The sequence below is a fragment of the Sminthopsis crassicaudata genome, chromosome 2 (genome assembly GCF_048593235.1).
Source record: "Sminthopsis crassicaudata isolate SCR6 chromosome 2, ASM4859323v1, whole genome shotgun sequence".
NCBI lineage: Eukaryota > Metazoa > Chordata > Mammalia > Dasyuromorphia > Dasyuridae > Sminthopsis > Sminthopsis crassicaudata.
In genome coordinates this window covers 642,473,975-642,500,514 of record NC_133618.1, presented here as the reverse complement: position 1 = coordinate 642,500,514, position 26,540 = coordinate 642,473,975, and the positions used below count along the sequence as shown (strand labels likewise).

Here is a 26,540-nt window from a genome sequence, read left to right as displayed (position 1 = left end):
TGAAGTTAAAATATTTTAAAAGGCCTCAATTTTATTTTTGACTATAGTAATATTAGAACAGTTTAAATTGCCTAAGATATCCCTTTATTTTTATTCTCTCCCAATAATCTCTCAGCTGTTTTAGCAGAAACTTGGGAAGTTTTGATGCTGTGAATTCTTTTCTATATTTACTGTCAGTCAGAAGCATGGGAAATTATCCCAGCTGAGAGGCAGTCCAAGAATAAGGATTGCTAGCCTTAGGATTAGGAAGACCTGGGAGAGGGGAGGGGAAGAGAGCCACTATGGTGGACAAACACCAGGAAGTTGCTTGAGTGCTCCCCTCAGAGTTCTTTCTCTTGGAAACAACATTAAGTCAAGATGCTAAATGAATTCTGGAGGGACATGGACTGAAAGTCTTTCAGTTTGATAAAACTTACAAGGATTTCAAGAAGCATCTCTCATTTAGGTCATAGGGGAATTCAACCTGGTACAGATGGAATCCAAACAAGTCAGTGGCAATTTTTAGCTGTAATACAGATCAACATCCAAGACCCCCTCAGTACTGTCTCAGCAGACCAATGGCACAGCAGGCCATCTGTCAGGCATCTAGCCCTACAGCAAAAGAAAATTTCCAGCCCCCAAAACCTCATTGTAACAGGTGTGACTAGCCCATGCCAGTGTTGTAGGCAAGACACCTGAGGCCTAGGTGCAGAAAGCAAGTGACTAAATTCCCTGGCCCACAGCACAAGGAGAGTGGGACTGCACCCCTTGTTCCCCAGGAGCAGAGCTCAAAATTTTTAAAAAATGAGCAAAAAAACAGAAAAGAACCCTGACCATAGAAAACTATAATGGCAACAGGGAAGATCAAAACACAAACCCAGAAGAGGACAACAATGTCACAATGTTGGTCTTAAAAAGGCATATAAATCAGTCCCAAGCTTAAAAAACCTTGGAAGATCTCAAAAAGGATCTTAAAAATCAAATAAGAGAAATAGGAGAAAAATGGGGGAAAGAAATAAGAATTATGAAAGAGAATCAACAGATTAGAAAAGGACAAAAATTGACTGAAAAAAAATTCTTTCAAAAATGTAATTGGTCAAGTGGAAAAAAACAATCCGCTGAAAAAAACAATTCTTTTAAAAGGGGAATCATCCAAATGGAAAAGGAGGGACAAAAGTTAATTGAAGAAAATAATCCCTTATTTGAACAAATCTATCAGATATCATGAATCAGTCAACAAAAACTAAAGAACGTAAAATAGAAGAAAATGTAAAACACTTCATTGGAAAAACAACTGATCTGGAAGATAGAACCAGAAGAGATAATTTAAGAATTATTGGACTGCCTAAAAGCTATGTTCAAAAACCAGCATTATTTAATTCTACATCTTCTAAAACCAAAGGGTAAAATAGTCAGTGAAAGAATCCACTGATCACCTTCTGGAAGATCATCAGATGAAAACCTCAAAGAATATTGTAGCCAAATTCCCAAACTGTCAGGTCAAGGAAAAAAACAATTTCAAAAATTAAGTATTATTTGAGCCATAATCTTAGCAGATTTTGCTCAAAGAGGGAAAACATAAACATTTGGATGAGTATAGAAATTTATCTTAGTTTGTAGAGAAATAGGATGGAAAAGGTAAAAAAAAAAAGGGGGAAGAGCAATTGGAAGGGAGAACATATTGAAGAAGGCAATAGTTGGAAGCAAAACCCTGATGTAGAAGGACAGGGTAAAAGGAGAGAAAGTATTAATAAGAAGGGAATAGAATGGAGGAAAATATATCATTAGTAATCGTAGCTGTAAATATTAATGAGATAGACTCTCTCATAATGTGGAAGTGGATTAAAAGCCAGAATTCTACAATATGTTGCTTATAAGAAACACATTTGAAGCAAAGCTTTGCACACACAAAAAAGGTAAAAGGCTGGAGCAGAATAAATTATGCTTCAACTGAAGTTAAAAAAAAAAAAAGCAGGACTAGCAATCTCAGACAAAGCAGATGCAAAATAAACCAGTAAAAAGAGATGGGAAAGGAAACTGCATCTTGCTAAAAGATACCATAGACAAAGAAGTAATATAAATATTAAAAATACATACAATTGGTATAGCATTCAAATTCCTAGAGGAGAAATTAAGTGAGTTTTGGGGATAAACACCAAAAGTATCCTAGTGGGGGACCTCAATGTTCCCCTCTCAGAACTAGATAAAACAAAGCAAGCAAGAAATTAAGGAGGTGAATAAAATCTTAAAAAAATTAGATATGATAAACCTCTGGAGTAAATGGAGTAAGGATAAAAACGAATACAATTTTCTCAGCACTACATGACACCTACATAAAACTGATCATATATTAAGTCATAAAACCTCACAGTCAAATGAAGAAAGGCAGAAATATTAACTACACCCTTTTCAGATCATGATCCAATAAAAATTATGTGTACTAATGAGTCATAGAAAGATAGATTAAAAATTAATTGGAAATCAAATAATCTAATCCTAAAGAATGAGCGAGTTAACAACAAATCATAGAAATAATCAATAGTTTCATCAAAGAGAATGACAATATAGGGGAGGGGTAGAGGGAAGGGAGGATATTATATTTGGAAAATAAAAAGCTTTAATAAAAATAAATAAAAATTTTAAAAGAGAATGACAGTAATGAGACAACATATCAAAATTTATGGGATGCAGCCAAAACAGTACTTAAGAAAAAAGTTATATCCCCAAATGCTTGCATGAATAAAATGGAGAAAAATGAATTGAGCATGCAACTAAAAAAATTAGAAAAAGACCAAATTAAAAATCCTCAATTAAAGACCAAGGAGAAATTAATAAAAATTGAAAGAAAACTGTTGAACTAATAAATGAAACTAAGAGCTGGTTTTATGGGAAAATAAACAATTAAATGGATAACCTTTGGGTTATTTGACTTAAAAAAAAAAAGGAAAGAAAATTACCAATATGAAAAATGACAATAGCGAATTCACTACAAATTAAGAGGAAATTAAAGCAATAATTAGAAATTGTTTTGTAGAATCGTGTGCCAATAAACCTGGCAATCTTAGTAAAGTAGATGAATATTTACAAAAATATTAGGAATAATAGGAAAGAAAATACAATGCTTAACCCAATTTTAGAAAAAGAAATTGACCAAGTTATCATTGAATTCCATAAGAAAAAAATTTCCAGGGCCAAGTGAATTTACAAGTGAATTCCACCAAACATTTAAAGACTAATTTGTTCCAATATTATATAAGCTATTTGGGAAAATAGGCAAATGAGTCCTATAAAATTCATCATGTGACTTAAATATAGGACTTATACCTAAATGGGGAAGAGTCAAAATAAAGAAAGAAAATTACAGATCAATTTCCCAAGTAGGAAAAAATGACTTAAGACTGCACAGCTAGAAGTGTTGGAGGCCAGATTTGAACTCAAGATGATAAATTTTCCTGACTCTTGGATTGATATTCTGTGCACTGTGGGGCCACCCAGGCTCCACTGAGTGTTCTTAATGAAGCTCAAATGAGAATAAGCTCTTAGTCAATTGGAAAATCCTTATAGAGTTGCATGTTTAAATGTACTTCTATCAAATTGTCCTTTGTGCATGTACATAAATGAAAGGGCATGTATGTGAATACATACAGGTAACAAAGTAACAAGTGATGTTACTTTGAATATCCTCAATTTCCTCATCTGTAAAATGGGAATAACAAAACTTGCTATGTCCACCTCACAAAGTAATCTCCATCCCCCCCCAAAAAAAAAGATTAACGGGATCATAAATTTGGAACTTGTAGGGATCTTTGAGGACCATCTGTAAGATGAGGGAGTCCAGATGCCACAGAAATCCTATATAGATATCTACAGAGATAGGTACTATTATTAGCTAAATTTTGCAGATGAGGAAACTGAGTCAGACAAAGATTAAATGACTTGCTCAAAATCACTTATGTGGAAGCATCTGAGACTGGATTTGAACTTGGGTTTTTTTTTTCATTCCAGGTTAAGCATACAAATCCACTGTGCCACCTGTCTATCTTTTAGTAGAATTCTATGATTAATTTTCAACCAATGGTTTGCTAGGACTCATTCACTTTCTTCAATTGAGATAATATTTGTAAAGCAGTTAGCACAGTGTCTGACATATAATAGATGCTTTAAAATGCTTGTTCCCTTTGCTTCTCTCCCTCCCCCCAAATCTTTTCTTATTTTTTGAATTAATTTCTTGATGTTTCTAAAAACAACATATGGAAAGTATTATCATTTAAAGAATGGACTTGTGTAAAAAGAAATCTGAATAACAAATGTTAGAGCTTCTAGTAAAATAAATGATTATTCTCTAATTGTTTTCTCCCTGATAATGTTTACTGAACATGTCATGCTCTACAGCCTATTTTATGAGTGGTGGATAGTAGAGTTTGCAATAGAATACATGACATTCAGAAAGCGTAGGATCACAGAGTTGGAACTAGAAAGAGAATTCAAGCCCAACCCCTTGTTTAACATGTGGAAAAAGTAAAGCACAAACAATTTATGTGAATTGCTCAGTGTCATACGAAGAGTATTTGAAACAAAATCTGAACTCAAATCTCCTTGGTTCTAAGTCTAGCACTGCAACCAGTGTACCACCTTAAGGCCTAACTGCTTGGATTGATGCCAGAAATTATTATTAGCATTACATATAATTTCTTCAAATTTTTTTATAATTTATTCATAATAGTTTATTTTTACTTAGCAAGTAATATGTCCCTCCCATGCCCCCTAAATAGTAATTTTTATAAAAATCCCTCAATACATACCTACATAGTTCTGAAAAAATAAATTCTCCCATTAGCTTTGTCAAAAAATATATTTCTCTTTCTGCAATTTCACTTCAACATCTGTAAGTGAAGTGACCTTTCTCATCTTGCATTCTCTTAGATTTATGACTGGTTATGTTGATTAACATTCTAAAGCTTTAAAAGTTTCTTTTTTCTTTCTGTTTAATGTTATCATCATAGAAATTTGTTCTCCTAGTTCCACTTACTTCACTCAATATTAATTCATAAAGTTCTTCAAAGTCTCCCCTTAAGTTTCCCATTTCATTATTTCTTATGGCACAGTAATATTGCAATACTTTCCTAGATCATATTTTGTATAAGTATTCCCCAATTGAAGAGCACCTTCCAGGGTTCTAATTTTGGATGCCATGGATAAATCTACTAGAATTATTTTGTATATAGGTAGATAGAGAGACAGACAGAATGATATAGATAAATAGATCTGTTTTCTTAATTTGTTTGGATGTATAGACCCACTGGTTGTATAGCTGGATTAAAGGGCATGCATATTTTAATAATTTTCTAAGCACAGTTACAAATTGATTTCCCAAATGACTGAACCAATAATTCCCAGATCTACCAACAGTGTACCTCTTTTTCCATAATACTTGCACTATTTGTCATTTTATTCTTTTATCATCTTTATCCAGATGATATATGTGGGGTGAAAGAGCAAAGTTGTTTAATTTGTATTTTTTTAGTTAGAGATTTAGAGCATTTTTTCATACCATTGTTAACAGCTTGGATTTCTTCTGAAAACTGCCCATGTATATTCTTTGATCATTTATCTATTGGAGAATGACTCTTATAAATTTGTATCTGTTCCATCTGTTTCTTGGAAAGGAGACTTTTATCAAAGAAACTTGTTGCAAATATTTTCCCAGTTATTTCCTTTCTCATTTTACTACATTAGATTTATTTATGCAATTAAAAAAAATTCTGTAATTAAAATTGTCTACATGATCTTGTGTGGTCATGTTAGGTCATGAACTCTTCTCTACCCAGAACAGTTAGTTGACATCTTAGAGAATTAGAACACTGAGTCTGACAAGAAGACATCTTCCTGAGTTCAAATCTAACCTCAGATAATCACTAGCTGTGTGACCCTGGGCAAGTCACTTAACACAGTTTGCTCATCTATAAAATGAGCTAAAGAAGAAAATGGCAAATCTCTCAAGTATATCTGCCAAAAAGAATCCTAGGGTCACAAAAAGTCAGACAAGACTGAAGCAATTGAACACCTTATTTATCCATAGATCTAAAACTATTTTTTCTTTGATCCTTTTAATTTGTTCATGGCATAACCTTTCATAAATTAATATTAACAATAACAATAACAACAGATGGCAGAGGGAAGTCAAGAGTTTGTCTCTGCCCTCCTACTTTCCCTCAGAAATCAAGCTTCTAAATGGATTTTGGAGTGACAGAATACACAAAAAAGACAGAGTGAAATAATTTTCCAACTTATAAGGACTTCAAAAAAGGCCTGTCTCACTTGGGTAGAGGGAGCACAGCCCAGCACAGATGGTGTCCAGACAAGCCAGTGGGAGGTTCTTAGCCACAGCACAGATCAGCAGCTGAAGTCCCCTAGTCCTGACTCATCAGGAAATCTGTGAAAGCAAAAGACAAACTGCAAGACCCAGAACCTCCAGCACAACAGATGTAACTAAAGGGCCGCTGCTCTGCAGTGAGTAAACTGCTATAAGACCCTGGTACAGAAAGCCAGAGATCTGATTCCCTAGCCCCCAGCCCAAGATGGTTGGAATAGTGCCTCCAGTGGGATGACTTTTAAAATTGTTCTCTATTCATCAAATAGATTAAAAATGAGCAAAGAATAGAAAAGAGCCCTGACCATAAAAAAAACTACTATGGCAACAGGGAAGATCAAAACACAAACTCAGATTAAAACAACAATGTCAAAATGTTTACATGTGAAGCTGCAAAAGGAAATATGTTGATCTCAAGCTCCAAAAGTCTTCTCAGAAGATCTCAAAAAGGATTTTAAACAGCATAGAAGAAAAATGGGAAAATAAATGGGAGTTATATAAGAATCAACAGCTTGAAAAAGAAAGAGCAAAATTTTATTGAAGGAAACTTTTAAAATAGAATTGTTCAAAAGGGAAAAAACACTGAAGAAAACAACTCCTAAAAATTAGAATTATCCAAATTTAAAAGGAGGTACAAAAGTTAACTGAAGAAAATAATCTGTTAAAAATTAGATCCTACTTATGACCTCAATCAATTCTCCTGACCTCATTACCACTAAGATAAAATATTAGCTCCTGCATTTAGTTTTAAGACCTCTAAAACCAATTTATGTTCACAGATGGATATTATTTCCCTGTCAGCATTCTACCATACTTCCAAAAGGGCCTTCTCTCTTGTTCATCTCTTACCTTGGAGCTTTTGTAGTGACTTTTTCTCCCCTGTTCCCTTTCTACCTCTCCTTTATAGAATCCTTCTCCTCTATAGAATCCCTCTCCTCCTTTACCATCTTCTGCAGGAAGTCATTATTGATTGCCCCCATTTTACATCCTTTCTGCCCAAATAATATTTAACTATTTGGTATTTATTCATTTTTTCTTTGAGCTGCATTTATTTTTATGTGTCTGTTGTCTTCGTCATTATAATGTCATCTTCAGAGCAGAGGTTGTTTTATTCTTTGTACATGTGCCCTTGGTGTCTAGAACATAAATGCTAACTGATTGATTGATTGACTTTCAGATTATACAGAAGCTTCATGATTTCATTTTATGAGCAGGTTTTTCAGGGGGAAAAAAGTCAATTGTTCCTAGACATGGCTAGTACGGAATAACATCACAAAATTAATTTGAAATGAATTCTACTTAACAGACAGGAAAAGATTTGTTATTGATATGAAAGTTATCCAGGAATCAATTGTCTGTGTACAGTCAGATCATTGAACTTGTCAGAACTAAGATCAGAATTAGTAAAACCCACGAAAAAAGAAAAATAATCAAAACAGAATATACTGGAAATTGAAACAACTCAATCCTGAGGATTTAAACAAGCAACTGACAATCAAAGATAGGGAATGAACAACGGAAATAGTGCCAGAATTATTTTTAACAGAAGTTGAACTCTTGTCATTCCAAAGGCACTGAGATGAAAATGAAAGGACAATAAAAAATAGGAAAATGGAAAAGATGTGTAAATGAACATCTTTTGTTTTAATTACTTATTATTTTGTTATTTATTTTAACAACTTATTTCCTCTATTATAAAAAACTGATATACTTAAATGAAAACTAGAAATGATATGAAAACAACAAAGAAAAAACAACCTAGATTGGACCAAGTCAATAGAGCAGAGATTTAGACTCAGAATCCCATAATTATAAGAGTATTGAGGGATCAATATTCTGGATATCTGGAAAATGGCAAAGTACTAAAGACAGAAAAAATTCATAGATCTCATTTACAGTGGAGAAATGTAACTAATGGAATATGAATAATCATTTATTTTGCTACTTTTCCATTTATACAAAATCTTTATGATAGTCTTCTCTATATGTGTAACCCAAGGGGTTACTATGTTAAACTCATTGTCTGAGGATTAAAAAGGGGCATAAGTTTGAAGTCATTCCACTTTTGGAAGGGCAGTTACTAAACGCAAAAGAAGACCTCCTGAGATGGGCGAGGAGGTTGGGATCTCAGTCTTATCCAGGAAAGGTCATCTACTCTGTGTGGTTCCCAGAGCTGAATAAAATTTTATGCATAAAGCAAGGGCATTTTCGATGATGAAATGAATAGAGAACAAGCTGACTTTTACAAGTATATTCAGCAATGGGCTATTTTTGTAGCATGTCATAATTGACTAAAAGATGCAGAGAACATGAGTTCCCATTTTGTTTATTGTTTGTTGATTATGAAAAGGTATTTTATTCAGTGAAATAAAATTCTACTTTATAAAATATTTTTCAACCAGATGTCTTCCATCCATAGATAAGATAGACAGATAAATATGGAAAGAGCGGGTGGGGAGAGGGAGAAGGGAAGGGAGAGAGAGAAAAAAAAAGAGTGAGAGCAAGAGCAAGAGTGAGGGAGGAGGCAGAGAGACAGGAGAGAGAGAGAGAGAGAGAGAGAGAGAGAGAGAGAGAGAGAGAGAGAGAGAGAGAGAGAGAGAGAGGAGAGAGAGAGAGAGAGAGAGAGAGAGAGAGAGAGAGAGAGAGAGAGAGAGAGAGAGAGAGATTGAGTTATTTATATGTACTCAATGTTGTGCTAAGCACTGGGGATAAAACCACAGGAAAACAAAATGGTCCCTATTCTCCAGGAATGTACATTCTAAGAGAGCTGGAACATAAAACATAGAGGAAGCCAGGACTATATCCACATAAGTGAGGAATTGGAGCCTTCTTGAGAGTGAGCTGAACTGAGAATAAAGAGAATTGCTGGGGTCCCTCATGAAGTGGCCATCTCAGCCAGGGATTCACCAGTCAGAAGGCCAGGCATCAAGACCTAGTAACTTAGACAAGCCTGGACAGATATGGAATAGCCCTTAGAGAGGGAAAATAGAACAATAGAAATGACACTCTGACACTCTGATCAGAAACACCAGGAAAGGTGATAACTCCTCTGTTGGAAAAGTTTCAAAACAGATGGCCTAGTAGAGACAAAATACAGTACTTTTTCAACATTTCCCTCCAAACAACTTTAAAATAACTCCTGAAATCAAATTTGGAAGCAACAGAGCCAACAAAAAAAAATCAAAGGAGATATTTTTCCACCTAAGACACCTTAAGAAGTCTGCAGAAAAGGTCTATCACACCTGGGTCACAGTAGTGATCAATCACAAGGGAGCAGGGAGCCTGATCACAATTCCAACACCAAAAGGCTGCAGGAAATCAAAAGCTCTTCCTGGGTAAAGACCAGAATACTGATCAAAGAGTAGTAACTATACCTCCTCCCCAGGATCAGACCACCTTAGAAGCACTGAAAACTTTCAGAACCCCAGAATTAGCTCTGAAAACAGGAGCACAAAAAATGCCTGGCATATCACACAATGCCTTCCCACCCACAGGTGGACAGAGTTCATGAAGTTCAAAGTCAAGAAACAGCTAGTAAAATAAGTGAACAAAAAAGGAAGAAGAAGAAGTAGTAAAGTAGTAGAAGAAAAGAAGTAGTAGTAATGGTAATAGTGGTAGTGGTAGTGGTAATAGTTGTAATAGTAGTAGTAGTAGTTGTTGTTGTAGTAGTTGTAGTAGTAATAGTAGCATTACAACTACTTCTACTATTGCTACAATGTGACCATGAAAAGCTTCTACAGTGGCAGGGAAGACCAAGACATAAATTTAAAAGAAAGCAACAATGTAAGAAATTGTTACAAGGAAAGCCTCAAAGAAAATTGCTTATTGGATCCAAATCCAGCAAGAATTCCTAAAACAAAAAATATAAAAATGTTAGAGGAAAATTTTGGAATATAAATGAGAGTGAGGTGAGAAAATTACAAAGAGAGAATAAACAACTTGTTAAAAATGTCACAAAAAATCCTGAAGAAAATAACACCTTAAAAATAGCATTAGCTAATAATAAAAGAGGCACAAAAAATTCACTGAAGAAAAGAATTCTTTTAAAACAGAATGATCAAATGGGAAAAGAAAAAAAAACTAAAAAGCTCATTAAGGAAACTAATTAATTGAAAATTAGAATTGGGCAAGTAGAAGCTAATGACTCTATGAGACCTCAATAAAAAATAAAATAAAGTCAAAATAAATTTTTTAAATAGAAGGAAAGTATAAAAGGTATCATCAGGGAAAAAAATTTGCCAAATGAAATAGATTAAAGAGATAATTTAAGAATTTTTGGACTATTACCTAAAAGCAAAAAAATAAAAAAAGAGTCTATATATTACGTTCAAAGAAATTATAAAAGAAAAGTACTCCCAATATTTTAAATCCAGAAGATAAAATAGAAATGGAAAGAATCCACCAATCTCCTTTTAAAAGAAATCCCAAAGATGAATTCCCAAGAAATATTATAGCCAAATTTCAGAGTTCCCAGTTCAAGAAGAAAATACAGTAATTGGTCTGAAAAAAAATTCAGATATCATGTAACTACAGTTTAAAAAAAAAACACATTTTAAAAAGGTTTTAAAGATCAGAGGACTTGAAATATTATGTTCCAGAAAGCAAAGGAGCTAGGAATACAGCCAAAAATAATTTACCCAGCAAAACTAAATAAAACCCTTCAGGGGGAAATGATATTTAATGAAATAGAGAACTTACTTCCAAGAATTCCTATTGAAAAGATCAGAGCTGAATAGAAATTTTGACATTCAAACCAAAGACTCAAGAGAAGCATGAAAAGGTAAACATGAAAGAATAATCATAAGGATACCTTTTAAGAACTTTATCATTAGTAGGGCAAGTTAAAATGAATCTACATAGAAAGAGGTCATGAGCATGAATCAATTATGTTAGGACAATCTTGTAAAACAAAGAAGGGAGAAAGAGAAGAGGAAAAGGGAGAAGGGAGAGATAGAATAAGAAATATTTCTCATATAAAAGAGGTACACAAAGAAGAGCTATGATGATGGAAGGAGAGGGGAGGGCTGGTAAGCAGCGCTTGAACTTCACTCTTTTTTGGAATTAGCTCAAAGAGAGAATATGTGTTTGTATACATATGTATGTGGGCATATGTGATAGAATTCTCTGTTTGTGTATGTTCAGTTCAGTATAGAAATGTATTTTATCCAATAAGAAAAAAGGAAGGGAAGGGAATAAAAGATATGGGGGTGGGGTGACAAAATGGAGGACAGATTAAGGGATACAGTGGTCAGAAGCAAAAGAGTGACAGGATACAAATAGAGAAAGGATAAACAGAAGAAAATAGGATGAAAGGAAATAAACATTTAAAATCATAACTATGGATATGAATGGGATGACTTCACCCATAAAATGAAATCTGATAGCAGAATGGATTAGAAATATGAATCCAACAAGAGACACACTTAAAACAGAAAGATAAATGCAAAGTTAAAATAAAGGGCTGGAGCTAAATTTATTATTCCTCAGCTGAAATATTTTTTTTAAAAAGAGACCTAATTTAAGTAAGTAATCAAGGAAATTACATTTTGGTAAAAGATACTATAGATATTGAAGTAATATCAAAAAATGTACAGTATTTCTTTTATAAAAGCCTCATTTCTTCAATATAAAGGCATTTCTTCAATATAAAATTTATAAAGATAAGAGCTGTTCCGCAAATGATAAATAGTCAAAGAATATGAACAGGCAATTTTCAGAACACAAAATCAAAGCTATCTATAGCCATATGAAAAAATGCTCCAAATCACTATTTATTGGAGAAAGTCAAAGTCAAACATCTCTGAGGTACTATCTCACACCTATCACAGATGATAAATGCCAAAAGGGAAGAAGGAAAATAGGTACATATTGAATTGTTGATGGAGTAGTAAACTGCTATTATGGAAAACAATCTGGAAACATGTCCAAAGGGCATACTTTTTGATCCAACAATACCACTACTAGGTCTGTACTTCTAAAAGATCAAAGAGAAACAAAAAGGACCTAATTGTACCAAAAATTTATAACAGTTCTTATTGTGGTGACAAAGAATTGACAAATGAGGGGATGCTCATCAATAAAATGCAATCAATCAAGTGAGGGGATGCTAAACAAGTTTTACATTATGACTAATGGAATACTAATTATAATTGCACTATACATTATATAATAAGAGGGGTACTTTCAAAATAAAAATAAGACATATGAACTAATACAAAATGAAATGAGAAAAGCCAGGAAATCAATGTGTACAGTAACATCAAGGTTGTAATTATGATCAATATAATGATCCAGGATAATTCCAAAGGACCCACAATGCCAAAATGCTATCTACCTCCAGAGAGAACTACAGTCCTGAGTACAAATTGAAATAGAATTCTCTTTCTTTCTCTTTCTCATTTTTTTGGTTGGAATATGGCTAATATGGAACTATGCTTTGCGTGATTTCATGTGTATAATTGATATCATATGGTCTGCCTTTTCCATGGGTGAGGGAGAGAAAGAGAAACTAAAACTCAAAATTAAAAAAGAAAAGAATGTTGAAAATATATAAATGTGTTACTCTCTTTCACACACTGTATTTTTAGTCCAACTGAACTATTAAAACTCTCAGAACATTCGGATTTCTTCTAGTTCCTACATCTACATCAGCCCCATACTTTAAATGCTCTACTTCCAGAGCACTGCCTATTCAAATCTTTCTGTTCAAGGTCCATTTCTTTTCTGACCTTCCCTGACCCCAAGTAAAAGAAGAATATCCTTTCTCAGGACTTCTTGTAGCTCCTTGCATATTTCTTTGACCCGATCACATCTTACCTTTGTCATACTTGCTTGTATTTGTGTCATGTCCTTCTTTTCATAAAGGACTCAAGAAAGCGACTAAGACATTTATCATCATTGTATTTCCAACACCAATACATGTCTTGAACGATAGCTGTTTAATACATTCTTATTGAATTTGTTCAAGAATTTATTTGACGTGTGAACTCTCCAATCAAAAAGACACTGCCCCTGCTGTTCCTTAGAAAAGTAGATTTTAGGGAAGCTCATTTGACTTCTGTTAACTGGGCAAGGTTGTGGGAAAAGGAAATGAAATGAATAAAAAGACATAGAAAATAATGTGGTTTATTTGGGGAAGTTTGGATGAGTAGTATAGGTCAAAGTTTAAATTCAGACAGGAAAAATTGGGGACTAATTTGGGGATCTGAAGGAAATAAGTCTCAAGATACAGATAATGGATGAGATTCTCCTTTGGGTCTGAGGTAGAAATAAAATATAAAATTTAAGAAGACCAAAGAAGATTATGGAGTAAACCTGAAGTTAAGGGCTCAAGAAGAAAAGGAGAAGGTGATTGGCAAAGAAAACAAGAAAATGTATATTGGACAATTGGAAGATAAATCAGATTGGTAGATGGGATTTGTGAATGAGATTGGTCAAATGAGAAAAGAGGTTGATACAAGGGGAGGTGAAATTATGGATGAGGACTTGCTTAAAATAAGGAAAGGGAGATAAACAAGGTTGTTGAGCTTTTAACTAGTGATAACTGGCCATAAGGAACTTAAGATGGTTAGAAATGAGGTGTAAATACTCTCAAGTAGGTGATGAAAATAGGCTAGGATTCAAGTCTCAACCAATATAAGGAGTAAGGAAAATAGCATAGTGACTCCTAGAGTATGTCATGTTTATACTGCTCTTGGTATTCCTAGTCTAAGTTATCTTCCTTCCAGATGAGAAGTTGAAGGGATTCAAATTAGGGTTTTCTACACTCCAGGTTGTAAAAGACGATGAAGTGTTTATAAAGGGATAATACTTTAATGGACAAAGGGAGGAGATCTAGAGTGGAGAAGAGGCACGTTGACCCTTGTCAAGATGGAGAGTGAAGATATATTACAGTTCATTGGAGGAGAAAGATAGAAGAAATAGGAGAAAGGGAAAGAAAAAGCTAGTTATACACTTGTTGAAAACAAATGTGAGGCTCTTCTTGAAGTGGAAGGACCTGGATATCAGAAAATAACTGCTTTATCATCCACAGAAAGAGTCACAGAAACAAAGGAGAGACAGAGCAACAGGGGTCAGAAAATGAAAGAGATTTAGGAATTGGTGTTTTGTTATCGAGGCAACTATTAACAGGGGAATGGTTTTGTTTTTTATTTTGTTTTTGTCGTCTTGTGGTAAAGAATGTAGTACATAAAAAGCCCTGAGGTTTCTAGTGATTTACACAGGTACAAATAATGCCACCAAAGGGAATCTAAAAATATCATCAATGATCGTGCCATCTTTGACAAGACACTGACAACCAAAGGGGTAGAGGTTGTGTTTTCTCCACTATAAGGGATGCATAAGAGAGGAACTATTAAAAAGTTGGCATTTGAGGATAGGATTTGGACATTTAGATAATGGTATAAAATATAAGGTTGATAGATTTCTCACCAGAGATGAAGCCAACTTAACAAAAGCTGGCAACAGAGTACTTGCTGGGTGTCTTGAAATTCTAATGAAAGACTATAAACTAAAAACGACAGTAAGAGACTAGCCTATGTCTATAAATCACCCAAATTAGATGGCATTCAAAAAAGGAAGAAAAACAGTTTAGACAAACACAAATTCATAGTTAGAAAAATGCCTGGAAAGTTGATGGTGACAAATTCTCTGACAGCCTCCCAAAGTTTAGGCAACAAACAAGAAGAATTAGAAATTCTAATTCAGTCAGGAAAATTTGGTCTCACAGATATTACTGAGTCTTAGTAGAATAAAATCCATTAGTGGACTATGGCTTTAGATGGATATCCCTATTTCTATTTATTTTATTTTATTTATTTATTCTATTATTTTAAGAGTGTAAGTAAAAGGGGGCAAGAGAATTGCCTTGTATATTAAAAAGATATATTCATGTGAAGATATCCAGGAACCAGGAGGAAGTATGGTGGAAAACATTGGGTGAAAGTAAATGAAAGGAGAAATATATGCTATTGTATACTTTAGACTGGCAGGACAGAAGGAAGAAATAGATGAGTTTAGGAAATGTTACAAGCTCTATATAAAAGTATGTCATCGTAGTTATGGGAACTTCAGCTTTCCTGACATCTGATTCTGTCTGTCTCTGTGTGTGTAGTATGTGTGTGTGTGTCTGTCTGTCTGTGTCTATCTCTATCTCTCTGTGTGTGTCTCTGTCTCTCTGTGTCTTTGTGTCTCTGTTTCTGTCTTTCTATGTCTCTCTCTCTCTCTCTCTCTCTCTCTCTCTCTCTCTCTCTCTCTCTCTCTCTCTCTCTCTCTCTCTCTCTCTCTCTCTTTGTCTCTCCTTGGAAAGGAAAATAGAGCTAACAGGACCAGGAGAAGGGAGGAGGAAGACACAAGGAGCAAATAGAACATTTGCCCAAAATAAAGAGGAACTAAAAGAGTAATGGAAAATCAGTCCGGAAAATGGGTGGCAATCAAATTGTGAAGACTTCATATGCCAAAAAGAAGAATTTGTACTTTCTCTTAGAAGCAATAGGGAACTTTCAAAGCTTCTCAAGTGGGGGAAATGATATTAGCCTCCTGGCATTTGACAGACAATTCCACCTCTGTCTAGTCTAGGCTCTGGACATTCTCTCTGGTTGTCCCCCATGCCTGGAATGCTCTCTTACTAGTAACCTCTCTGGCTTCCTTTACGTTCTAACTAAAATCCTACTCCTACGGGAAGCCTTCTCCAACCCCTCTAAATTCTAGTGCCTTTTAATTATTTCCTTTCTCTCCATTATATAGTGTATTCATACATATGTTTGTATGTTATCTCCTCCATTTGACTCAAAGCTTCTTGAGAGCAGGAACTATCTTTTGCCCCTTTTTAGATTCCTATCGGAATCTGATATATAGTAGGCATCTAATAAATTCTTATTGATTATCAATTTTCCTCCCTGGGTCTTTACTTCCTGAACTATAAAATGAAGCGACTATGAGGGCTGATCTCTAAGATTTCTTAGAGCTCAAAAAACTCTACAGCCTTCTAGGCAGACCATCATCAGAGGCAGTTTCCTACTCCATATGGCCTTTTACTTTTGTAATAATGGTAGTTTACTTCTGGGGATGAGAGCACTGGGAAGAATAGAGCCTGTACTCAACGAGACAAAAATATTAGTGAATTTCCTCAAACACCGTAGCGCCGTAACTATCTCCCAAAGCCTCTCTTTTCAGTATCAAAGGGTCCCACCCATTTGATATTGTGCCATTTGGATCGGCAGGAGAGTGGTTTTCTCCACCAAACTATGATTGAAAGAAACTGATTCAGCAAAAGCAACCTGTAGAAAGTAGGCATTTATGGGAGGTAAGTGGAGGCTTCTTCCCAGAGGAGCTTTTCTCCAATGAAAGCAGCTTTTTGTTCACGTTTTCTGTACATTTCTTTTCCTTTCTCCTCACTGGTGGGGGTCTCAACTGGCCTTCTCTTTCACACCCCGACCAAACCCTGACAATCTTCTCATCCCTGCTAGCCCCAGCCCACCACCAGGTCTGGAACCCTGATCAAAGCCACTCTGCCATTGCTCCTGGAATAATGGACCCATTGGGGAACTGTTTATCAGTGGATTCACTCACCTTCTTTGTAACTTTCCATATGAAAGTGTTCTTCCTGACCAAGCTCCCCAAAGTGTGTGAGTTCTCCCTATTAAGAAGAGGGGGAAAGGAACAAACATTTATTAAGCACCTACTATGTACCAAGCGCTGTGTTAACTTATTTAATCACTGCAGCAACTCTGTGAGTGAGCTTTATTACTGTCCCTATTTCACAGCTGAGAAAACTGAGGCAGAGAGAAGTTAAGTGACTGGGCCATTGTCACACAGCTTTGTACATAGGACTGAGATATTCAACAGCAGTTTCCTAAGTGCAGGTCCAACGCTCCATTCAGCAGGCCTAGAATTTAAATGCTACCTCTTGTGAATAGGAACTGTCTCATTTCTAATTTTTGTACCCCCAGAGCTTAGTACAGTGCTCGCTTCATAGTAAGCATTTAACATAAGTAAATGCTTTTTTTCATTCATTCATTTCCCTAACATTTGCCTTCAATTAATTTGTCGTTTGGATTTTATGCCATTTGTAATATTTCCTCTGTGGATCAATGATTTCATCTAGCCCTTCCTTGGCTTACATGGCATCAGCTTTGTGCTTTCTGACATTGGAATTCTGCCTTCTACATCTGTGAATTAATTATGCCATTGGATATGCTTGGGCTTGTTTTCATTTTAATTGTATGTGCTACAATATCTCCAAAGGCATCATTTCATGTTCAGGCTGATTTAGGGGAATATTTCTTCATAATATTTTACTGTTAGAGACCAGATGTTTGAAATATCATTAATCCCAGAAACAATGCCACACTTGGAATGGAAATGCACAAAGCATTAATGTTCTTTTTTTTTTCTGGGAAGGATGAGGGGCTGGGGGAGTCTGGGCCTGTGATTTTATTGGTTTAGGGAATTCCCAGTGAGCAAGCTCCTTCCACTGATACATAGCAGTACCTACTCTACCCCATAATGCCTTTGAGAGATACCTCCGGACCTGAGACATTATTAGGATCTGAGGTTTAGAGCTGTACAGAATGAAGAACTGAAGTCTAGAAAGGTGGAAAGCATTCGTCATAAGACCATGGGGTTATAGATTAGAGTTAGAAGAGATTTCCAAGGTCATCAAATATAACTATGTCCTTTTACAGAGGTGAAAACTGAGGCACAGAACTATTAAATACTTGTGCTGGGATTTGAACTCAGGTTTTCTTGACTCCAAGGTCAGTAGACACTCTGCTTGCCCATTTAGTTACCTAAAAAATACATGGAAGTGCTGAGTTCTGAAACTAGGTCTTTGGACTCCAAACCTTTTAGTCTTTCTACCATATCACCCTGACTTGCTCAGGATAACAAAGCCAGAATGGGTCAGAAGATCCAACTCATTGTCCATTAGCATCATCTGTCCAAGATAGACATCCAGCATAATGGCTTAAGTAAACATGTCACTGCTGAGTGGCGGCCTGTGCCAATAATTCTCATTTTTCTGCCATTCTGGGTACCAGTTCTAGAAGAAATGGTAGTTTTTTTTTCCTTTCAGTAGGAATATCTAGTCCCTAATTCTCACATTTTTGGATCATCTCCCCAACTTCTATCTCCTGAGGAGAGTTGCTAATTTCTATAATATTATCTTTGGCTCCAGTCTAAGATTTGTCCTTAGAAGGGGAGATAAAGGGAGGGAGGTTTTGGGTTTTGTTTTTTTTTATAAAAGGCATTCAATACCCCCAAATCAATCGGGTATTAGATAGGTTTGTTCCCACTCAAAAAGTAGAATGCTAAACATAAAAACAAATGAAAGTGTGTATTACAAAGTGATTAAAACAAAATATAGTAACTTATCACTTCAATTATAACCATTTGGGGGACTTATATTCAAGCTTCATTGGAACATAAACTATTCTTGCAGTGATGCTCATTAGCCATCTTTATTTTGCCTTTATGAGCATAGTCTGATCAAACGCCAAATGTTATATTCTTTCTCGGGCTCCCCTCCCCAAACAGATCTTTCCCTTGGTTCCAGACCATCACTTGTACTGCTGCTCCTGCTGCTACAACTTCCACTTGGATAAGATGGCTTCTCTCCAGCATTCTAAGGCCTTACAGGATCTTTTAAAGCTCACAAAGTTGATGCTCGAGGAAGAAAATCCATAGGAGAAGCCGGGGCCAGTCGGGGACTTTTGTATAAACCCAGATGGTTGAGTCCGTGGTCCACATCCAGCTCCCACCATTGTATGAGGGGAAAGAGGGGCTGCTCTGCTCCATTCTTCAATGAGTTAACACCTTGTCACAGAGGGAGCTTTCGTCCAAGATGGCCTCCGACCAAAAGCTGTTCTACTTTCAGAGTGTTGAACTCATGGAGGAGATATGGAATATGACCAAAAAAAAAAAAAAAAACCCTCAAAAACTCACAGAGATTTCATTATTTTAAAGCTCCCAAAAGTCCTTTCAGCACTGAGCCAATATATGGCTGAACTAATAAGCATTTATTAAGCACCTACTATGTACTAAAAGTACTAGGAATACAAAAAAAGACATGCTCCATGATCTCAGAAAGCTCATAGTCCAATGACCAGTAAATTCCTCAGCTCCAAAGACTCAAGCAATGAGACACTTTGTCAATGTATTTTCTGGAATTTTCCAGGGGAGTTTGGAGCACACACTTCCTAAAATAGCTATAATAAATATTGGCTCTCCATCTAACTACGTAGCCCGATGTGGACAATATCCATTCTTCCACTGTTTGGTTTTAGCTCTCTATGGAAAGTTAATCACCCTAATTTAATTAATTGTGGGTCTTATTTAGATGGATGGCATTGCATTATTCCAGATTTTGATTTTAAAAAATAATAATAACAGGGGCAGTTAAATGGTGCAAAGGATAAAGTATTGGTCCTGAAACCCAGAAGACCTGAGTTCAAATTCTGTGTCAAACACCTAGAGTGACTCCATTCCAATTCCTTCTCTAAAAAAACCAAAAAGAAAAAAAAAAAAAAATAGCCAACTTTTATGTTATACCTACTATGTACCAGGCACTATACTGTGATTTTTTAAAAAATGTATTATCCCATGTGATCAGCCCTGGAAGGTCAGTTATTATTATCCCCATTTTACAGCCGAGGAAACTGAAGAACAGGTTAAGTGACATGCCCAGAGTCACACAGCTAATATTTGAGGCTGGATTTCAAATCAAGTCTTTCTTACTCTAGGGCTCGTATACTCCCTACTGTGCCATCTAGATGTCTCTATAATAATGAGTTATTAGGTTTAATAAAAATTATATTTATAAAGTGCTTACTGTGTGCTTGGCGCTTTTGATTCTCAGAACATCCCCATTTTAGAGATGAGGAAACTGAGGCAAACAGTAATTAAATAACTTGTATGTGGTCAAACCGTAAACTATTTGTATCTTGATTTCCAAATTATAACTTATAAATCCTAATATTTCTCAATGTGATCATTGATTTCTAATAGCACATCACCATCATGAAAACTGGTCCTACCACTCTAACTTTTTTGATAGGAACAAAATCATATTTATTTATGATTTTATCAACACAAGAGATTTAGGAACACTTGATGATAATACAATAGAAACTGATAATAATTCCATAGGAACAAAATGAAGAAAGAAATTGTAGGAGCACACATTTAGAGTTATGTGTATGAATGGTCAGTTCTTCTTGTCTCTCCTAACTTGCAGATGGAAGAAACTGAAGCTCATATAAGAAAAATAATTTGCTTGAGGTCATGCAGTTAAGATGCAGAAGTAGGATTCCCACCCCTTTCATGGGATTATAGTATCATGGGATCATAGTTTAGAACAGGGAGGTTACTTTCGAACTTATCTAGTTCAACCCATTCTCTCTTTTTAAAGATGAGATCATTGAGCCCCAAGACAAGGGAAATGACAGACTTGCCCAATATCTCAAACCTAATAAGTGACTGAGTCAATATTCAAGCCCATGCCCAAATCAATAGTTCCATTTCCATGACACGGTGGCAACTCCTAAAACAAACTGAAAATTCAATCCCATCATTACAGCATCAAATATTATAAAATAATAGAAAATTGACATCATTGTCTGTTCCAAGAAGTTTAAGAAAAATCCTTTTCTTGATTATAATTTGGACTAGGAGAGTATTACATGTTAATCCAAACTGAGTCAAAGGGTTGGTTTCATGTAACCAAAAGTCAGATAAAAAATAATATCTATAATTTTAATAAAGCTTTCGCTTTTCTTCTTTTTCTTTCATGTTGTTTCTAAACTCAGCTCACCCTACCATACCCCGTCTCAAATTAACAGTGATTCCAAGAGAAAGCATATCTAATTCTGAGCTTTACAGTTCACTTTCAACATTCTCTGGCTTGGACCTACATTTGGAATCTTGACTTGAAATTTATTTCAAAATTCATCAGAAAAAAATGCAACAGGTTTCTGTAAATGAACCCTCTTGGTATACCAGACTCTAGTGAGTCCTGATGTTGGAGGAGCCGTCCAAGCCCAGTGAGGTGGTAGAAAACATTTAGGTACAGCTTCAGTAGGTGGCTCCATAGTGAATGGGGCTCAGACATGGAGTCAGAAAGACTCATTTCCATGAGTTCAATTCCTGCCTCGGACACTTAATAGCTGTGTGACCTCGAGTAAGTCACTTCAATTTGTCTGCCTCAGTTCCCTCATTTGTAAAATGTCTGGAGAAGGAAATAGCAAACCACTCAAGTATCTTTACCAAGAAAACCCAAATGGAGTCATGAGAAATCAGGCACAACAACAAACAGCCTAGTTTGGAACAGTTATGTCCCTACTCCAAATGACAAGGTCATGTCACAAAAATAGCTACAATGGTACCTTGAAAGAACCATTAAAAGTTTAACTTTCTTTCCTAATTCATTTAATTTTTACAAATAAGTAAATCAATAAACATTTATAAGCACTTATTAGGTGCCAGATCCTATGCTAAGTACTGGGGGAAAAAAAGAAGCAAAAGATAGTTCTTGACCACAAAGAGCTTATAATCTAACAGGGGAGATGACATACAAATATATACAAAATAAGCAGGATGCCGGATATTCAGGAAAAATAGCAAATAATGAACAGAAGAAAGGGATTGGAAAAAGCTTCCCAGAGAAGAAGAAAACATTTTTTCTTCTAATAAGAACATTAGTCAAATTACCTTAATGCTATTTCCTTTTTTAAATGAATTAGAGGAAATATATTAGTCAAATTGCCTTAATGCTTTTTCCTTTTTTAAATAAATTAGAGAAAAATGGTTTCCCAAAAGGTGGTCTTCAAGAAAAATCATGTTCCAACAGGGACTGCTCTCCAGATACAGATATAGTCTGTGCTATGTTGTTGTTCAATCATTTTTCAGTTGTGTGTTTAACTCTTCAGAGACCTCATTTGAGGTTTTCTTGGCAAAGATACTGGAATGATTTGTCGTTTCTTTCTCTAGCTATTTAACAGATTAGGAAACTGAGGCAAATAGGGTGAAGCGACTTGCTCAGAGTCACACAGCTAGCCAGTATCTGAAGCCAGATTTGAACTCAGGAAAAGAAGTTTTCCAGATTTTGAGTCCTGTGCTCTCTCCACTGCATCACCTAGCTGTCTAATCTGTGCCATATTAGCATCAATAATGGATATCACTAGGAGGCATAATGCATAGAGCTCAGTGCTTGGAGTCAGGAAAACTCGAGTTATAATCCAGTCTCAATCACTAGGCTGTGTGACACTGGACAAGTTGTCAACCTTTCTGATCTTCCCATTTCCCCTTTATATATTAATGGAAATCCATACCTGAAGTACTTATATTCCAAAATTATTATGAGGCTAAAATTAAGGTATATCTGTAAAGCGCTCATGCCTGCCATTAATATCTAAGCTATTTCAGTGGAGAAGATTTCCAAACCAGAACTTCCCCAGACTGGTGAAACCCTACGTCCAGTGTGGTTCAGTGAAGAAAGCCCTGGATTTGAAGATAGAAGACCTGCTGCTATGGGCAAATTACCTGTTCTCTCTGGCCCTCAGTTTCCTCATCTGTTAAGTGACTTCTAGGTGACCTCTAAGATACTTTTTTTTATTTAATAGTTTTTATTTACCAGATATATGCATGGATAATTTTACAACATTGATAATTGCCAAACCTTTCTAAGATACTTTCTAATTCTAACCTTATGAATCTGTGGCTCAGATCGTGTCCCTACCCTCCCCCCCAAAATAATAAAATAGGTCAGAGTTATTTTCTGTGTATTGAAGTAAACCATGCTGCTGACTTCAAGTCAATCAGTTAATATTTATTAAGCATCTACTCTGTGCCAGCCCCTGTGCTGTTCTGGGGATACAAAAAAAGGTTAAAAAATAGTCCCCACCCTCAAGAAGCTTCCAATCTAAGGGGAGAGACGGCATGCTATATACAACGCCAAAAATTTCCATATCATTCTTGCTATTATGCCTTTGAATTGTTTATACTTGGACTCAGTGGACTCAGGAGGATGATTGAGAAGACAGGTTGACAAAGTGGCACTGGATGATCCTGAAATAAAAGGGAGCAATCACCTTTCCCCCCCTTACCTGGAGTGTGTCTGATGGACATTGAGGAGGAAACTGGAAATATAAAAAAAAAAAATCAAACACTGGAACATTCAGAGTTCAGTTCAAGTTGGATCTGCCTTCCTTGAACTTGATTTTTGAGTTTTTAGGAAGGGGGACAGGAGCACCTAGAGCTGTAGCAGTAGCCGGCTGCTGCCAAAGGCACAAGTGATCTATGACCCGGACCACATGGAACAGCACAGAGACCATGACCAGTGTTGTCCTGTGGCTGTGGTGACACGTACAAATGGAATGAATCATGTGAGAGTGACTCATGTTGGAGACCAGGAGAACAGAAAAGATGCTGATTCTGATACGAAGATGGGGCCAAAAGATGAGAGCTTTTTAAACATACTGAGGGGATTATGAATTGGAAAAAACTTACTTCCATGCTCATTCTTTCCATCTTCCTTTTTTCCTCGTTCTTGCTCCAGAGTCAAGGTAAAGATATTACCCTAATTATTTTGCATGAATGCATGTTGAATGTCTCTAAGTTATCTCACGATATCTGGAAAGGCAATCAGGAGGAGGTTTAGGAGACAGCTGCACATTTATCCTTCCGTCTAGGGCTGTTCAATCCATTTTTATATCTTCTTCTGTAATATTTTCAGGATACGATACTAGGTTCCATCCTTTGATATCGGTAGCCAGAAATTACTCGTCCATCAAGCTGCCATTCCTGATTCCACAATTTTGTCTCTCCGTCTCTAAGCAAAGCATCTTGTTATTTGTTTTATGTATATGTATGTGTTATTTACTTAGCTGTAAAATAAACTAGAAAAGGAAATGACAAATCACTCTAGTTCTATGCCAAGAAAATCCCCAATGGGGTCAAAAAGAGTTGGACATGACTGAAAGATGACTGAATGACAACAAGAATCTGTATGTGTACTCTCCCATTAGAACGTAAGTCCTTGTAGACAGTGATATCTCATTTTTAGAGTTGCTTAGTCATTATCCCTCATACTGTTTGGCACGTAGTATTTGAATAATAAGTGCTTAGTGGTTAGTTGATTAATAGGAAATAAAGTGTGTAATAATGTCACACTAACTCTCTGACTCTATTATAGAGATAGAGCTAAGAGAAGGAAGTCCAGATAGGATAAAAACTGACCTATACAAAGGTGATAGATTTCATATTTTAATATTTTCAGAAATGTCTCATTTTTGTCCTCTTAGATTGACTTGAAACCCTGTCATCTGAAGTTAATCCAAACTACTGAGTACTGACAAAGTAGGGGCTTTTGGGGGGTGAAGAGACTGAGTGTTTGTTGGTTGTGTGCCATCTGATGGTCAATGGAGATAATGCAGTCATTTCTGAAGACCAAGATCCACTTAAACCAAAACAAAAAATGACAAGCTGAGCATGGTTCAAGATAGCATTGCCTTGTGGACTTCTCAGATATTGCACTCCCTTTTTGGAAAATTAATGCAATGTCATGCTGGCTTCCAGTAGGTGAAAAGAAAGTCCATATTCAAACCCCACAACCCCAAGGGTCCCTGGAGTATTTGGAATAGAGAGGAAATAATCATAAATGTCACAGAAAAAAAGCAACATAATAAAGCAACAAAATAAGCAAAATGAGGAGGGTCAATGATTTGCTCAAAGCCATATGGTTAGTCAGGGTCATAGAGGAAAGGTTGTTTCTAATTCTCAATTTATGATTCTCCCATATGAAGGGTTCAGAAGAGTGGTATCACATAAATCCAGGATTAATTAAGGGGATTCTTGTTCCAATTAATGTAAAAATAGTGTTTTGGAGATGTTCTTTTTGCTTCCCGAAGGAATAGATCCAAACCAACTAACACTAGCTCTGTTTGGGGGTATATGGATTAAGTCTGTACAGTACTTGACAGCAGAACAAGTTCTGGATCCAAATGGTCACTAAAATCATTTTCATCATTGTCTTCTTACAGAAAACGTCTGAGAAAGTTCCTCCGTCTCCAAAGTTCCTGACTTCAGATTTCCTTTCAGATAGCCAAATCAATGAGTTACTAAATGAAAACATACATGGAGTTCAAAAGTGAGTATTCTGACAGTAGAACTCAAATCTAGTAAGTTTCCCAGTTAAGAAGAGAACTGACTGGTTATATTATTAAAGGTTATCTAAAATATTTATTCAGTTCCATTCTGAATCTTTAGGTTCCTTGCCCCTATAAGAAAATTTAAACATATATATATATATATATATATATATATATATATATATATATATATATATATATATATGTGTGTGTGTGTGTGTGTGTGTGTGTATTATATATATATATATATATACATATATATATATATAAAACATAAAGCATTTTGCCACAAAGACAATAAAAACCTGTTAGGTTTTTTCTACTTTATTTTTTAACAACTGGAATCCATTGAGATGGAATTGATCACAATCATACTTTTCTGCTAGGGTTCCTGAAAGAAATGAGAGCTCTCGAGTGTCTCTGCTATTCTATAGAGGTGCACAAAGGAAGAGAATGTGATCATGGGAAGAGTCCTGGACCCATAGGCAAGAAACCTGGGCTGCTGTCCAGGATCTCCCACTGCCACTCAATTCCACAAATATTTTATTAAGCAATTTCTTTGTAGAAGGCCCTATGCCAGATGCTGGATCTATGAAAATCAAAAATTAGCCATTGTCCAAATGTTTTCACTTGTTTTCAATTTTTTCCTTTCTAAAAGAAGGGGATTGGGGCCAGATCCCTAAATTTTCTTCCATTTCTGAAAGAATATGAGTCTATGAAGCAGGGAACTAACCTGAGCCGGTAAGATCACGAAAAGAAATAGAGATTGGAGAAAGTTGGCCACAGATTGGGGCAATGCTTGTGTCTGAGATGGTGCTTCACTTCTGGGGAAGAATATGGTTCCCTTGAAAGAATCCAAACTATCTCATCAATTGTTTCAATTTTTTTCTTCAAGCTTTCATATTCCTTCCACTAGAGTTAATTCCCAACTTTGAAAAGAATCCAAATGAATCCAGTGTTGTAATTTTTTAATCAATGAATGCTAATGGTACAACTACAATCATGTGTGGATCTGTGAAATGATTTTGATGTTTAAAAGGGTTTTTTGT

At 35.6% G+C, this 26,540-nt stretch overlaps 1 protein-coding gene across 1 annotated transcript in view; it reads left to right on the top strand.

The window, feature by feature from the left end:
• CABCOCO1 (ciliary associated calcium binding coiled-coil 1) overlaps positions 1-26,540 on the top strand; it is a 157,729-nt gene that overhangs the window by 6,845 nt on the left and 124,344 nt on the right. The window contains exon 2 of the mRNA XM_074296647.1: positions 25,384-25,490. Coding sequence (XP_074152748.1) covers positions 25,384-25,490 — 107 coding nt within the window. The remainder of the gene's footprint in view (positions 1-25,383; positions 25,491-26,540) is intronic.